This window comes from Prinia subflava, chromosome 1 (genome assembly GCF_021018805.1).
Source record: "Prinia subflava isolate CZ2003 ecotype Zambia chromosome 1, Cam_Psub_1.2, whole genome shotgun sequence".
Classification (NCBI taxonomy): domain Eukaryota; kingdom Metazoa; phylum Chordata; class Aves; order Passeriformes; family Cisticolidae; genus Prinia; species Prinia subflava.
The window spans coordinates 37,392,658-37,408,954 of NC_086247.1; the positions used below are offsets into that span (position 1 = coordinate 37,392,658).

Sequence of the window (16,297 nt, forward strand, 5' to 3'; positions counted from 1 at the left end):
AGTTAAATAAAGCTCAGTTTGGCCCTTGCTTTTTAATTCTTTTTATATGAAACCCTTAAATTTTATGTAGAGAATTTCAGGGCTGAGACCTGAAAGAAATCCAGATGCTAAAGGCTGAAAGTTAACAAATTGCTGGGATAACCTTAAAAATGAAATAAAAAATAGAATAAAAATATGTGTTTGTGTAGCTGCAAGGACAAATGCAATGATGATTAAACGGGGGCTCTAAATGAAGTTGCTTTCCACAGGAATTGAAGACTTAAAGTTATAAGAACACAGAATGTGTTTTACCTCGGCATTCATCAGCATTTTAATTAGAAACTAGAGATGAGATTGATTTGTATTCATTTTTTCAGGGAAAGTCCAAAACAATACCCTGTTTTAATCCCAACTCTTTATTGCCAGGTAGGTGCCTTTGCTTACTTTTGTGTGTGTGGATTAGGAGCTGATTGCAGAGGCTGAGACTGTCTTAATCTAAAGCCTAGCCTAAACTGCAAGCCTGAGTGTGTCTCTTGAGGTGGTAATGCATTTTGGTGATGCACATCCTAACAGGGACAGAGGTGAAGTCCCACTGGAATTCAGTGTAAATCTGCACCATTGTCATGTGAGTGGGATGTGTTACTGTACTCTGTGCACTGCTGACAATACCATGGCTAATTTTGTTGAGGATTTACCCACCCATCTGGAGAGACAGCTATGTGTATTCCTTTCTCTACTTGGGCATAAAATAGGAAGTGTAAGGCTACCCACTTAACGAGGTAGTTTTTTGGCAGAAGCAAAAGACAATGCATTAGGCAATGACAGTTGTATAGCATAAAAGGAGAAGTGACAAAGAGAGGCAAATTCAAACTTACATAGCTAAAAGTTAAAGAGTAACAGTAAGAAATGTGACTTTAAAAAACAAATTTCTAAAAAGAAATGTTTCTGCAAATGTTTCTCCATTTGAGGTAAACTGTCATAGTGGCAAGATCTTTAATTTTTCAAAGTAGCCCAGGTTCTAGTCTAGGTTGCAAAGTCAAGTGCTCAGCAATTAGGAATTGCAGGAATTAAGGCAGCCTGTGCCTCTCATGCATATTCATTATGAAACATCACCTGATTGCATGACTATAAGTTATTTTTTACAGGACCCCTGCCTCACAGTTCCTGTTTGATGCTCATCAAGTCACATAAACAAAAATTTTCACAAGTGATCTCTAACCACGTGTTCCTCATTTTCTAGGTGCCCGACTTGAGATCATGGGGTCTGATTTGCAGAAGTGCTGAGTGCTTACACCTCCAAGAGAAGGCAATGGGAGCAGTGCTCTGACTGTGTTATGTGCTATAGAAAGTTAAATACTCTGAGAAATCAGGTTCTAAGCATGTCATACTGAATACCTCAAATGAATAGATGCATTTGACCTCATTTTCTCTGCCTCAGTTCCCAGGCTTTAAAGTGAGCGGATAATCTATCCTTCCTCACCACTCAAGGGTATGGGAGGATAAATTAATTTACTTAAGCTCTCAGGCACTGGAGAAATGCGTGTATTAGAAGTGTGAAAAATGAGAAAATATTCTAACAAGCAGGACTTCAATAGCATGGGAAAAAGAAGAACGAGTGCCTCATATTGTACTGAGAATTCTAAATAATATTATGTAATTTGCAAAAAAAAGTCATCTGTCTTTGCAAGTAAATGATGGAAGGTTCTCCAGAAAAGACACACATGACCATGTAACAACACTGTATCATGATGCATGCACAGGATTGGCTGAATTAATTCTTACAGTTCTTAACTTTGAGTGGTTGATAATGCAACTTGCTGTCAGTGGATTTGCTACATAATTTCCTAGCTGAGAAAGAAAACCACACCAACAAAACAAAATCCATTTACTGACAATCGCAGGCTTCACTAGCAAGATCTGATTCTATTGATATTCCTCTGAGCTAGTAGTGAAATGACAGTAACAGGTTAGTTCAACCAAGCAGGTTTATTTGTTTCCAGTCTCTCATTCTGTCCTTGTCAAGCTAGTCACAACCTTGCCCTGGCTCTCCATGCCATGATTAACCACCCTTTGTCTCCAACTTTTTCAATAGGTTTGTTTCTTGTCCCCCCTTTTAGAGTCAGGCCATTTCCTCTCCATACTTTCAGGCTGTATGGCCTACAGCAGCAAAGCAAAGCCCTGTGTTGTCTCACTTATGAAGTGTAGTGTGACTGGAATCTATCAGAAATTAAAATTAAAATGATTATAATAATTAAAATAAAATGTGTTGTATGTAGAGTCAAACTCTGCATGGACAAAATATTGTACTTTCTTCAGTGACAACTGTTTATTTTAACAGCTGTTTATAAACCTATTAAAAATATATCAACTTAAAAATGATGTAATTATAAGGTATACCTTGATGTTTTTCCCCTTCTGAAATTCAACTAACTTTTCCAGAGATAGGAAGCACCAGTGCATCTTAAAAAAATATGTCACCAGAATTGCAAAGTGGAAAGTTTTTCTTCAGCTGACTTTTCATTTTTTTTCTAAAAAGTGAAATAAAATTAATTCTTGAGACATATCCTAAAGGTAGAAGTCAGTTAAAAATTCTGTTACTGCAGACCCTCTGCCTTCAAAATTCAGTGTCTCTTTTAGCTTTTGACATTAACAGGAATTCTTTTACTCCCATAACATTACTTATTTGCCATGTTAATTTAAAGAGCTGCGCACTTGTTATTTTTCACATCTACAAAGTGGCATTTTCACATCTAAAATGCTTGTCTGCAGGGTAACTTACTGCAATATAATGACCACAGGCTCATATATATTCATATCAGGAAGCAGTGGGCAGTGCTTGGCAGGTTATGAATTCACTTAGCTTCTGCTTACTAACTTCATCATGCGAGCGAGCCCACAGCTGTCATAAGCTGTCACAACTGAAAGACACCATTAACTTCCTTAATGTCATTAAAATTCCCTGGTTCTTTTGATTTCAGATCCTCTTCTGCGTGACTACTGGGTGTATGAGGGCTCTCTCACCATTCCACCCTGCAGTGAAGGTGTCACCTGGATATTATTTCGCTATCCTTTGACTGTGTCCCAAGTGCAGGTAACAGCTGTGCTTAAAGTGACCTTGGAATATGGTTATGAGCTAAAGGTTATAGCGTGCAAATGTATAGATCAGAATGTTATGTCTGTTCTCCTTAAAGATCCCATTAGATCAGTACATGGCTTTTCAAGTAAAGGTTAAACCTTTTGAGTCACTGAAAGCAACGCAAAGGTCAGAGATGAAAAACCTTGTTATCATTTATCATCTGCATTTAAAGTAATTCTTATGTTTAAGTGAGCGAAAAAGAAAAAAGGAACTCAACAGGCAAAAGAAATTCAATTCTTTGTAATTGTAAGCTTTCAGATATCACTGCTTTTTAATGTTAAAGGAACAAAAAAAACACAGGGAGGCACTACGTCCTGGAGAATGAAAAATGTTAATATAGTACAGACTGGCTAGATTGCATTGAACTACATTTAATTTATCTGGCTCTTTTTAAATTCAGTTTTATAATAAATGTCAAATTTATTTTTTACTATTTTTACTATTTAACTTTGTTTTCACGCATATGTATTTTAAAATGTTGGGGTTTTTTTTATTAAATTAAATCTAACAGTTACAAGCCTTTCTACGTAAAACTTTTCAAATCTGTCAAGAAATAATCCCAGTAAAAACAAAGAAAACTCCTGATGAATATTCTCCCACAGTCTGTGAATCCCAGCTGGAGGAATGTGTGTTTAATTTGAATGAAACTACCTAGAATCCCTGAAACTGAATGCATTAGTTTTCACTGCCTGCTCTGAAGCATGTGATAAACTCAGATTTAAATTATTTCAGCTTTAATAATTTAAAATTTTTCTAGTGATGCCAGCACAATTTTAACATCTTTAACAATTTAAAATTGGCAGCATTTCTGGTTTAGCGGAGCTGAATTTTAGGTCTAATCATAGGATAAAAGCAATATCTCCCAGTAAGTTATTTAGTAGCTGCAACTTAAATGTATCCCATCATGAATCTGTTATTTGTTTATGAAAAGGTAAGACTTGTGGCTGCTTACTATAGAGTAAATGCATTACTTTCTACTGAGTAAACAGCATTCTGTTAGCATTATTAGACTCAGAATAACTTTTAAAGACAGAGTGCATTTTGTAACTTGTCAGCTAATTGTCCAGATATGATATTGATAAAAAAGGGGGCTTAATCAGATGTACAAAGTCCACAGCTATTACATTGAGACATAGTATGATATTGATAGTTGCAGATTTTCTACTCTCTCTTCCCTTTTAATGCAGTCAGTGCACAGGAGAGAGTCGAGTTTAAACCATCCACATGCAGTGGGAGACAGCAAGAGGGTGAACAAAGAGGAATTAAGAAGAGAATGCAACTTTAGTTAGTATTACTATGTACCAATTTACCACTAGAAAGCAGGATGTTGGAGTGTTGTGTGAAGGGGATAAGACCCCTGAAAAGAATATTGTGCCTGGGGAAAAGAGTGACCCATAGTGCCTGGGGCAAAGACTGAGATGGCCTTTGTTAGGTGAGGGGTGGCTGGTTTGTGTTGCTGCATTACTTTGACAGGTGTAAACCAAATCCAAAAACATTGCATTGATGAAGGGCACACAAATCATGGAGGAACTTTTCCCTCCCACTGGTACTGTATGTGGGTGAGAGGTGGCACTGGAGTCGAGTGATGGATTGGAGCAGACTTATGCCAGGATGATCCACTCTACTTGTCATAGATAAGCATCAACTGGAAAAAAAAATCCTCAGTGATATTTATGATTGCAGCATTAAAGTTAAGGTTGTGCAGGAAAGATAATTATTAAAAACTTGAAAGGCTTTTGCCAAGGTGGGATAAAAAGATTTTATTTCATCAGATATTGCTTTCAGATGTCAATGAAAAATAAATATGTCAATAAAATAAATATGTCAAAAATAAATATGGGGTGAGAGGAGATGATTCTAGGATTTGTAAATTGAAAGGTATTGTGAGGTCTCCATGACACCCAAATTAAGATTTTGTCAGTTCTAGAATATTTTGCTATCGCCTAAAATGCTAAGATTTTAAATTGTAATTAGCATTTTGGCTGCAATGAAATATCTAGCCTCTTTTGTGCATGTGGGCATGAGTGCCTATGAGAGATATCATTTAATCACAGAACTGCAGAATGATTGGGGTTGGAAGGGACCTCTGGAGATCATCAATTCCAAATGCCCTGCTAAAGAGGGTTCATCTAGAGCAGGTTGCCCAGGAGAGCTTAAGAAGAGATTAGAAATGCAAGGGCTTTTGTCTATTTGAAATAGGAGGATGTAGTAGAGGATATACCATTTTGAATCTTCCATGGAAGGCTGGTAGAGGCATTTAATTTTATTAAGCCAGCTTGTGGTATTACATCATAGATTTCAATGCAAATGCATTCCTAATGGGTTTAAAAACATTATTTTTACATATGTCATTACCTTGTAGTACTTTCTTCTTTGGGATACTAATGAAATGTCAAGTGCTTTATATAAATACTAGTAGCATTCATGGTTATAGCCAATGAGAGACAAATTCAATTCTATTTTAATTTTTCAGGTCATGAAATAATCAAGTTATGTGTCAATAGCAAATAAATAAAGAATTACATAATAAAATACGGAAGAGCTATTATTTCTTTCCTCTAATATAACTAGTTCATATATTGGAGACAAGATGCTAATTTTTTGCAATTACCATAGCAGTATTGATTGGCTTAACAAACTGCAGGTCATAAGGGCAAAAAAAAGAATAACAATGCTATTCTATTTCAGGGTCACACTCATAAAATATTTTCACATTTTGTTATTTTGAAACAATGAAGTAACTATTTTGATGTAGGCACAATAGGCTGATGATTACAGAGAGGTAGAGAACCCTTTTTTATCCTGAAGACATTCTTAGATAGTAAAGTTCAGCTGATGAGTTGATATGCTGCTGATCTAAGTCAATATTAAGGGAAAGGAGGTCTGAGTGTGCTGGTCATATGAACAGCAAAAAAGCAATTCAGAACTGCAGCATCAGGATGTGCTTTCCTGGAATCCTGAGGAATGCTGTTTCCTCACTGGAAGTCATTTTCTTTGTCATGAGACTCCACTTCCATCAAAAAGTCCTTCAGGAGTCATTCTGTGAGTATTCCTGTCTTCCTATTATGATTTTTGTCATCCTCACTTGACTTACTGTGTTGAAATACACATCCCAGGAAGAACTGTGCTGATTCTTTTTGTGAGATACCTCACACATGCATGTACCCTGCTGAAAGGCAGTGGTAGAAAACTCCTATTAGGCCAGTAAAAAGAAGGAAAAAAATTGAAAAAGACTTGGTCATACTTCTCTCCACTATATTTTTAAAAAAAGGGACATTTGTGGATAATGTGATTTGTGGTTCACTGGAGCCCAGAATAAGTGCATTGTCTAAGCCACTCAGAGTAGGGATTTTAAACAATGATGCAGAAGGAGCTGTCATTCTGCTGTATTCGTTGTCAGAGTTAACTGGTCTTTTATTGAATGGCATGGTCTCTAGTGGTTTTGTCTACCTCATTCAAAATCAAAACCTACCAAAGGACAGAAATAGTAACTAGCATATGGAGCTATAGTGGAAATTGTGCAAAATTTATGTAAACTGCAAAATAAAGCACTCAGAGCTTCATGGTATTCTGGGTGCTGGGAAGTAGGTCCGTGTTCTTGGAAGGTGTCATGGAGACGTGAAATTTTCAAACAGAAGGATAATGATTCCATATCAAAGAAATGTTTATAGAAAACATGCAAATTCTTAGTTTTGTGTGCTCTGTTCCTCAGGAAATATGTAAGTTCAACAGAAGGACACAGTGTTTGGGATCTGAATACAATGAGCTGTAAAAATGTTCTACACAATGAGAAAGTGAATTTACTCAGTAAAAATGCAACTGTTCACATTGTGGATTTGCCTCTATGCTGGTTAGAACTTAATCCCAAATTTCAGTGTGAACAGGCTTAGGTCATCCTTAATGTCTTCTGGGCAGGAGAAGAACTTTTAAAAGTGGTTATTCCTGGTTAAAGTATGTGAATATCCAAGGGTGCTTAGCCATATGCCTCTAAAACATCTGTTTCACTGGCAGTCCTGCAGGGTGCACTTTGCAGCATTGACTTATGAGGGGTTGGGAGGAGATGGTGAGTGGTGAAACAGGATGAGCAGGGCATGTTACCTTGCACATTACCTTGCCAGATGGAAGTTTAATTGGGAAAGTCGTGTTGGCACAGCTAGTGTCCCTTTCTGACAGAAGTACTTCCCACGAGTAGAGCAAAGCGCCGTGTTGTGTAGACCGTCTCTGCAATGGCAGTCTGAACCATGGAAGGGACAACTAAATGAGGAGGCTGTTGATCTCAGAAGAAATTCCCCCTTGGAGCAGAGCTACAATGCTTGACTTCCCTAATGACTAAAGAGCAGGCACAGAGATCAGGTCAGTTCTACTCTCCTGACTGAAGAAACTGGAAGCTGCTTTGTGAGGAGTACCTCCTGGAGGAAGATTTCACTGTAGGAACTGAGACGGAGCATTTGTACTTACAGTAGGAGACAGCTCACAAATGCCAGCTTTGCAGAGAGTCTGCACTTCCCTTTCCTTCATCTGTGTTTGTTTGAAGTATCTCATTCTCCCAAGATCAAACAAAAACCACATTTTTGTAAAGTGCTCCTTCCTAAACTGCAATTATCTCAGACTTTTCAGAGTTGATTCAGATAGTGAAAGAGGATGCTTTTATAAAACTCCTTCAGTGATTTACCAGCCCTTGAGTTCTGACAACTTTCAATTCCAAGCTGGTAGTGGGTTTGTTTTCGGTTTGCTTTAAGTAAACAACAACAGCAACAAAAATCTTCCATAACGGGATTCTGCCTCTAAAAGTACCTTCAAGGAGCTTTTTTCATTTTGGCAGTCTAAGCTTTTGCCTTGTATCTCACCTGTGAGAAGCTGAGTGTTGATTTCCAAGCACACTCTTTTTTGAGGAAAATGAAGCAGAGAAGAGCTAGCCTCTAAATCAAGTAAACAAGTCTGTATCACTACTACTGTAGAGTGGAAAACAACAATGAGGGCAGTTGTGTTCCAGGTTACAGTGAGAAAGTATTCTCAGTAGGCAGGATAAGAATAAAAATGGCATTACCTGCTGTTTAGTACCTCATTTAATTTAATTTTGGAATCATGCTTACATTCTCCCTGTAATATTTCCTAGGGTGTTTTTCATGGAGAAATTAACTCTATAATGTCTTAGATGTTAAAGTGATTGTATGCTCCAGGCTCCATTTTAGTTTCTGTGTATCTTCAGTTTCAAGTTAGAGATGAACTGCATAGGGAAGCATCACAGGGTCAGTACAAGTACAAAGGCTGAGGCTAGGGGAGTCAGCCATCAAGTACATTTGCAGCATACAGCTAAGACAGCTAGTGAATATGTCAAAGAAAAAGCATTTTTCCTAGTAGTTGTAACTATTTAAAATACCAGACTCCTAAAAACAGCACTCGTGAACAGTAAGGTAAACTGCTTTATCACACAGTACTTGATGCTAATACAGGAATAGAGGTGGAAGCTGCTCAAATTCTTCCCTACACCATATTAGATTTGGAAAAAATCTAAAAAAGACTATATAAGCAATAGACATATTTTTTTGGCTCAATTGAAATATTTAATATTTATTTTTTACTGTATTTGACTTTGACTGTCTACACCTACAGATCTTTTTAAGCAGTGTTTTGTTTTGATCACAGAAACTGTATTTTTCCATAAAATATCAACAGACATACTCTAAAGCTAAGAATCTTCTCAGTATTCTTCTGGTTTGGATGATAACAACAATCTCAGGCAGTAAATAAATCACTAGGAGAATTTCAAAAAAATTTATAGCCAAGCAAGTTATTTCTGAAATGCACTTCTTTGAAGAAGATCAGAATTACTACTCTAAACACACAACAGTAAGGCTGATTCATAGGATGTAGTCTGCAATTGCCAAGATGGTTATAGATCCTAAAAGAAGTTGTGAAAAGGCAAAGGATAAGTTTGCCAAACTATGAGCGTAAGAGTTCTTGTTTTTCTCTATATCTCAAATGTTTTGACAGTGCTGGTAACTATTTAAAAATAATATTAATGCTTCAATTTTCAAAGCTGCAGAATTGTCTGGACAAGGCTGGTTTTGATCATTAGTCACCATGGGACTAATGTGAAGAATGTGTCTCAGCTTCTTCATTTATATTTTTCTGTCTTTCAGATAGAGGAATTTCGAAGACTGAGGACTCATGTTAAAGGTGCTGAACTTTTAGAGGGCTCTGATGGAATCCTAGGAGATAACTTCAGACCAACTCAGCCACTTAGTGACAGAGTCATCAGGGCTGCATTTCAGTAGCAGAGGAGGAAGAACAAGGATGAATCTTCAGTCAGGTAAATAAAAGCTTAGCAGAAAAATCAAAACTTTGAAGTGATTTAGCTAAAGTAGAAAATGCACTTAATTTTAGCTAATGTTATGATACATTGTCACAATTGCAAATTTGACATTGTAATTTTTTATTTCATCCTGTGTATAATAGTTTGGTTATGTCATGGTTTAACTCCAGTTGGCAACCAAGCCCCACAAGCTGCTCAGTCACTTTCACGTGGGATGGGGGAGAAAATCAGAAGTGTAAAAGTGAGAGGATTTGTGGGTTGAAGCAAAGACAGTTAGATAGGTAAAGCAAAAGCCATGAATGCAAACAAAGCAAACAAGAAAGTCATTCAGCACCATCCAGGCAGTGAATCACAATGCCGACTTATATCCAATTACTTCTTGTAGCTTTAAATTCCTCCTGCTGCAGCGAGGAAGAGCACAGAATGCCTTGGTTTTGTGGTATGTTTCCTCAGTTACTGAGTTTTACTGGTTGATTTCTTACCATGTTCCTAGAAGACCAGCCACTGGTGGATCTTTTCACCCTGTTAAAAAAGCAGGGTACTAGTTCTGAGAGGAGGCCTTTAATTCTAAGGTGAGACTTTTTTTTTTTTTCTTCTGATGGCCGTTTTTTCCCAACAAGACTGAATTTTGGGCAACTCCAGTGAAGGTACAAGAGGAAACAAATTAAATTCTGTCATGGATAATTTTTCATATTTCATTAATTAAAGTAGTTGCCGCTTCTTTTCCACCTTCATTGCCTCACAGAGCAAGAATTTGAGGATGACATTAGAGAAATACGCATGTGAACCTGCATTAATCCTGCCTCAGTTACTAAAACTTCTCATGTCATGTTCCCCCAGCCTCTATCAGTCACAAAATAAATCCCCTCAATGCTCAGCAGTTGCTTCTAATCCTTGTTATACTTAGTTAATGGATGTTTTGCTATAATGAAAAACCTGGCAATGAGATTCAAAGAGAGTTAAAGTCCAGGGAAGTGGTTGAATCACCATCCCTGAAGGCATTTAGGATGTGTAGATGTGGTTTTAGGGACATGGTTTAGTGGTGGACCTGGCAATGCTGGGTTAATAATTGGACATGATGATCTTGAAGATCTTTTCTAACTTAAACAATTCTATTATTCTAAGACAAATTGTTACCTTGAAAGTAATGAGTCGAGGCACCAGCTTTATGGTTGATTTTGAAATGAAGTGATCCCACTTTAATGCAAATAGTAGGAGAACAAATCTGGGAAATCCTCAAGAAAAGAATCTGTTTGATTGCTTTCCTCAATAAGTACTACTGCTTTTTAACATAGTAAAACTTTTCCTCTAGTTTCCCAGGAGAACTTTATTTAAATAATAGAAACATTGGGTATTCCCCATTAGCCTATTTACTGTTGAAGTACATCATATAAGAGCCTCAGATTTTCTATCTTCACATTTCTTCAAAGTTGAAAAATAACAGATTCATCTAGAAAAATCATCTGGGTTTCATCTGGAAAAAATCGTCTATCATGCTGCTAAAAGGGTTTTGATAAACTGTTTTGGGCAAGGATATTTATTTGTACTTTAAATTCTTGCCTTCTCTAGTTCATGTCAGGCTCTGTTGTGGATTTAAGCCCATTCAGAGCATGCTCTGGGTGTAGTCCTCAATTTCATGTGAAATAACAAATGATCAGGCAGCAGATAACCCATTAAGAAGATTGATAATTCAGTGCTTCCAAAATATAGATCTATTAAAACTGAGAAGATTATCCTCCCTCCTGCATATAATAGAAATTATTAAATTGGCTAGGACAGTGAGCAACAATTTCATGATCTTTCCATATAGCATAAGCATTCGATATAGTGTATGCATCTAAAGGTTTTTTAAGTAAGGGTTTGTGTTTTATAACAATATTTAATATCTGCTTCCCAGAAGTTAGACAAAAAACCCAAAACATTAATCCCTTTTTAAGTTAGAAAAAAACCACAAAACATTGATCCCTTTTTTAATATTATTTTCTTATTCCCATATTTAATTTTGGGCATATCCCTAAGACCAGTTCTCAATTACATGGTTCTTTGCGGTAACCAAATGTTGTCACTTTAATCTTGAAATGGATGTTTCAAATTCATCCCAGCTTCTGCATAAAAATTACTTGGGAAAATCGTAGCAATGTTAAAGTACAATTTTTCTCAGAGAGTGAATAATGCCCTGAGGCCAGTGCAGGTAATTCAAGTCTGTAACAGTGAAATTACTTGACACACTGAGTTTGAATTTTAAGCATGAAAGAGTTTCCTTTACAATGATGGAATTGAAATGTAAAAATTTCCCTTTTGCTTCCATGTTTGAAAATTTATTACATTTGTCAATGCTTACAAAGATTTGTTCTATATAATAAGATTTATCTCGGCTTTGCTTCACAAAATAATCTGTAGTTTTAATTCTTAAATGATGGAATTTTTAATGCAAAGTGATAATCCTCACTTTAGGGCCATACTAATTATGGACACTCGAGTGCTGAGGAAGAACTGTGACTCCTGGCACAGTGTAGCTCACTAAAGAAATGACACTTGTTTCTCTACACATGTTTGAATTATTTATCAGAAATTTATTTGGTCAGGTCTTTTCAGTTTTATATTAATCAGTCCAAGTAGCACTGAGCTAATCTAAATTTCATTATAAATCTTTGCTATTGAGTTTAGGGAGCTGAAAAAATGAAGTGTAAAAAGAAATCACATAGCTTTGTTCACATTTCTTCTGTGCAAAGGGGTAAAAAAGGAAGGAAATAATCCTACTCTACTTTGTAGTGATTTCCTCACACCTCTCCAGGAGAAAGGTATTGAGGAACAGTAGCTCCTCACACAGGCCTCAGAAATCCTCAGAAAGATTCCTTCCTTCACAGGAATGAGGGAAGTCCCGTAAGCTGGGACTGCTGGCTTCAGCTGAATATTGCTATGAAGACTCTGTAGTAGGTGGGGAGGTAATAGTTTTCAGGGCAGCACCATCCTAGTGATTCCAGAGGAGCATTTCTTCTTTTCAAAGAGCAGATTACCTTTTATTTTAAAGCTCTGGTATGTCTTTAATATTACAATTACAAGCACACTGGTTGACTTCTTTTCATACATAATGCCCCTCTGCCAAGGCTGCTGGAACTCCCGTCAGTAAAGTTTTCAATATTTTTTTTTTATTCCAAGCCAGTTTGGCACAGCCACTTGAAGAACCTTGAGGAATATTAGCTTGCCATGACCTTGTTACTCTGTCAGGGAAAGAAGGAGACAAATGTTTCTGTAAGTGTATCCACAGCAGTAGAAAGAGGTTGTTTGAAAGGTCTAATTGATCTTGACTGAATCAGAATGCAGGCTTTATGCACACTGTGCTCCCAAAGCTTCAGAACATCTGCTCTTCAGCCTTGATTTAAACCTTGACAAAACTGAACCCTTTGTGGCTTATGATCAAATGGCGTATGTTGATCTTCGATGTAATTTGTTCTAATTTGTTGAATAAGAAGCAGAGTTGACACAAACATGGAATATCATGGTGTGTAATACCAGAAAAACATTTAAATTTTTTCTAACCTCTTTAAATCATATCCAATAGTGAAAGAACCAGTCAGCTGTTAAGGAGCTTGGAGGAAAAGCTCAGTACAGATTTGCTTTAAGACATGGAAGGTTAAAAAATTGAGTTCAGATTTAGAGAGTGAAGAACAATGGAATAACAGAGTAGTTGTAATTGAAAGGTGCCTCTGGAGATCCATTCGTTTGATCCTCTGCTCAAAGCAGTGTTAACTACAGTGGGTTGCTCATAGCAGTGTCCAGCTGGGTTTTGAATATCATAAGGATGAAGACTCCTTAACCTCTCTAAGCAAATTGTACCTGTGTACTCCTGCAGAGAAAAAGGTTTTTCTTAATTTTAAATTAAATTTCCTGTATTTCAGTTTGTCCCCATTGCCTCTTCTCCATTCACTGGATGCAGCAGAAGATGCAGTCTGGTGCCATCTTCCCTACTTGTTCTCATAAAGTATTTATACACATTGATAAAATCCCTGTTGAAACATCTTTTCTGGAGGCTGGGGAGTTTCAGCTCTCTCAGCCATCCTTTTATGACAGGTGCTCCAGTCCCTTACCATGCTTGTAGCCCGTTGCTGATCTCCAGTATGTCAGTGTTTCCTCTGAAGCGGGGAATGCAGGACTGGACCCAGTGCTCCAGATGTTCCATCAGGGCTGAGTAGAAGCATTTCCCTCCACCTGCTGGCAATGCTTTTCCTGGTGCTGCCCAGAGAGCTGCAGAACTTCATTGTTGCCTTGGGTGCATTACTGACTTAGCTTGAACCTGATGTTTGCCAGGACTCCCAAGTCCTTTTCTGAAAGAAAAGGGATAACATTGTGAGTTCCTCACTGTTAATGCTAATTTCTTTTTTACTTCCTGCTTTACTCAGAACCCTTGCTATGGGCATTGGGCTATTTCTTGATAATTTCAGATGATCTTGGAATAAGATTTTTAGTTACTATTGTTATACAACAAAGCCTAACAGTGAGGAAAACAAATGCTACCACCCTTACAAATCAAACAACAAAAAATCTCAAATTTTCCATTTCATTAAAAGCTATTTATTTGTCAGTTGTAGGCCTGGCAATATGTGAATTGTGACTATTCCAGAAGGTTTGCTGGAATTTTGGGGCCTGCCACCTTTTTTAATGGATAAGTACTTTTCCAGTACTGCGTTCTTCACTAAAGAACTTCACTGAAGTTCTTCATTATTTGTGGTTTCCAATGGATTTATCACCCCCTCTTTAATTCTTGTTGATTTATGTGTAGCTGATTTGATAGACATGCCTTTTCCCTCTTTTACATCAGTGGAAGAGCTTTATCTGTGAAGGAGCAAGACTTCTGATTTCAAACACTTGAATATCAACTTGAATTTGTAATGACAGTGAACTCAGTATGGCATGCCAATGTATCTTCATCCCTTTATACACCAGGGTGTATACACATGATTCCATGCACAGAGTAGATAAATGGCATTCCTCCTATTTACTAAGACAAGGTCAAATAGGTGCCTGTTATAGAAGTCACTAAAATCCACAAGACCCTTTTGATAGAAGACAGTAAGAGCTTGTTCCAAAAAACCAATTTGCTAAAAGAATATTTTCTTTTAAAGTGAAGAACTTTAATTTGCTTTCCTCTGAGAATAATTAATAAACTAAAGAATTTGATCTCCAGTGTGTTGTCTCAAAACTTCCCATCTCAGACATAATTTATTTTGTATTCATTAATAATTATCCTCCAAGTGTGATGATGTCTTATATCTACTCCATCTACATACGTACATTACTCAGGTTCTCCTGAATATTTTTTCATTCATGACTGATTCAGAAATTCCTAAGAAAGCATCAATTTTTCTATACACAAGTGCATATACACACTTGTACATACACATACATCTGTGGTAGGCCTCAGACTGCAAGTATCTGCAAGTTTATCCAGTGTCCAGTGAATTATGATAGCAGAAATCAGTTCAGATTAAAAATCTGCTTAATAGAATTACTACTTTCCTAGCTGTAAATTCAAGATTAGAGAAAAATTAAATTACATCATTAAAATAGCAAGTTTTTTCTAGGCCTGGGGAACAGGAATTTGTAATTCAGGGTGGGAGGAACAAGGACTGCATTTTTGATGCTGCAGAGACTCTCTGCATGATACTGAGAGGTCTGAGCAGACAAGGAGAAACTGGCACAACATTAGTTTCACAGCAATGTATCTGCTGCATTTTGTGAAGGGCTACTGCAAATTCCTTGCTTTTGAGGCTGCTGAGCAGCTTTCGTGGCAGCAAAACTATGTTGCCTTTTCCTCAGGATATTGAACAGGGGATCTGGGGTTGCCAGTGCGAATGAACTAGTAGTAAACAGGTGGTGGTGCACTCTCCTCTTTATGGAATTGTGAATTGTATGATAAGAGATTGTAGAATATGAAAGAACATTCAAATCCAGAGTGAGCCATGGAGCTGCACCTTGCCTTCAAGAAATGGGAAGGGTGATGCAATGCTATGGACTATATGTCTATGTTTAAACAGATCTCAGTGAAATCTATATTTTAATGGACATTTACATTAGCAATCCACGTGTCTTTACTCTCAGTTTACTTGTAGCATTTGCAATTCCTGAAATTCACAAACAAGTTGCTCTGCAGAAGTTCTAACACTTGAGGATTTTATCCTTTCCTGTTGTGTAGGTCCAGAGCTGGAATGAGCTGTCAGCAGCCATGCATCATTAGGCTACCAAAACTTTTCTTATCATTTTCCTGTTTGAAAAACCCCAAATCGACCTGGCACAAAGATTATCAACACTAGTTCTTTAGAAATGCAAACACTGGTTTCCTAGATTTGTTGAAATATGAGTATTTATGCTGCTTCAGAGTGAGTGATATTTTTATTGGTCATTGTTTGTCTCCATGAATTTAGAGTTTGCGCTTAAAAGGTGATTGGTTCAATTGTTAAGTTTCAGTCTTTTAAAGAAACTAAACTTCATGTTATCACCAAAAATGACTGTTGTCCTTCTGCATATAAGGTCCAGAGCCCAACCCTCTGCTGCCACTTCATGGTTCTTGAGAATATGCTTACATTTGAGTGTGTGACTCTAGGACAGAGGGCCACACACCATAATCAGAGGCCTGGAAACAAAGCAAAACTTTTGGAGCCTTCAGGCAACCAAAAGTTCCAGGAATGGCTGAAAAAGAGTGCCTTTTAAGGCTGTTTTCCACTACCTCATTGTAACAGCAAGGAGGGGGGTATGCACTGAGAGTGCAAGTGAGCCCCGTAATATCAGCATAATTTTTTTTCCCACTGCTGATGATTCAAATTAGTGACTAGAAAACCACTTCTGTTGCTTATGTGACACACCTCTGG

The 16,297-nt window shown here is 37.2% G+C and overlaps 1 protein-coding gene across 1 annotated transcript in view; it reads left to right on the top strand.

Annotated features, from left to right (window-relative positions):
• Positions 1–16,297, top strand: part of CA8 (carbonic anhydrase 8) — a 49,179-nt gene that overhangs the window by 26,257 nt on the left and 6,625 nt on the right. Inside the window, exons 6-8 of the mRNA XM_063393528.1 lie at positions 357–405; positions 2,958–3,070; positions 9,259–9,428. Coding sequence (XP_063249598.1) covers positions 357–405; positions 2,958–3,070; positions 9,259–9,393 — 297 coding nt within the window. The 3' untranslated portion in view covers positions 9,394–9,428. The remainder of the gene's footprint in view (positions 1–356; positions 406–2,957; positions 3,071–9,258; positions 9,429–16,297) is intronic.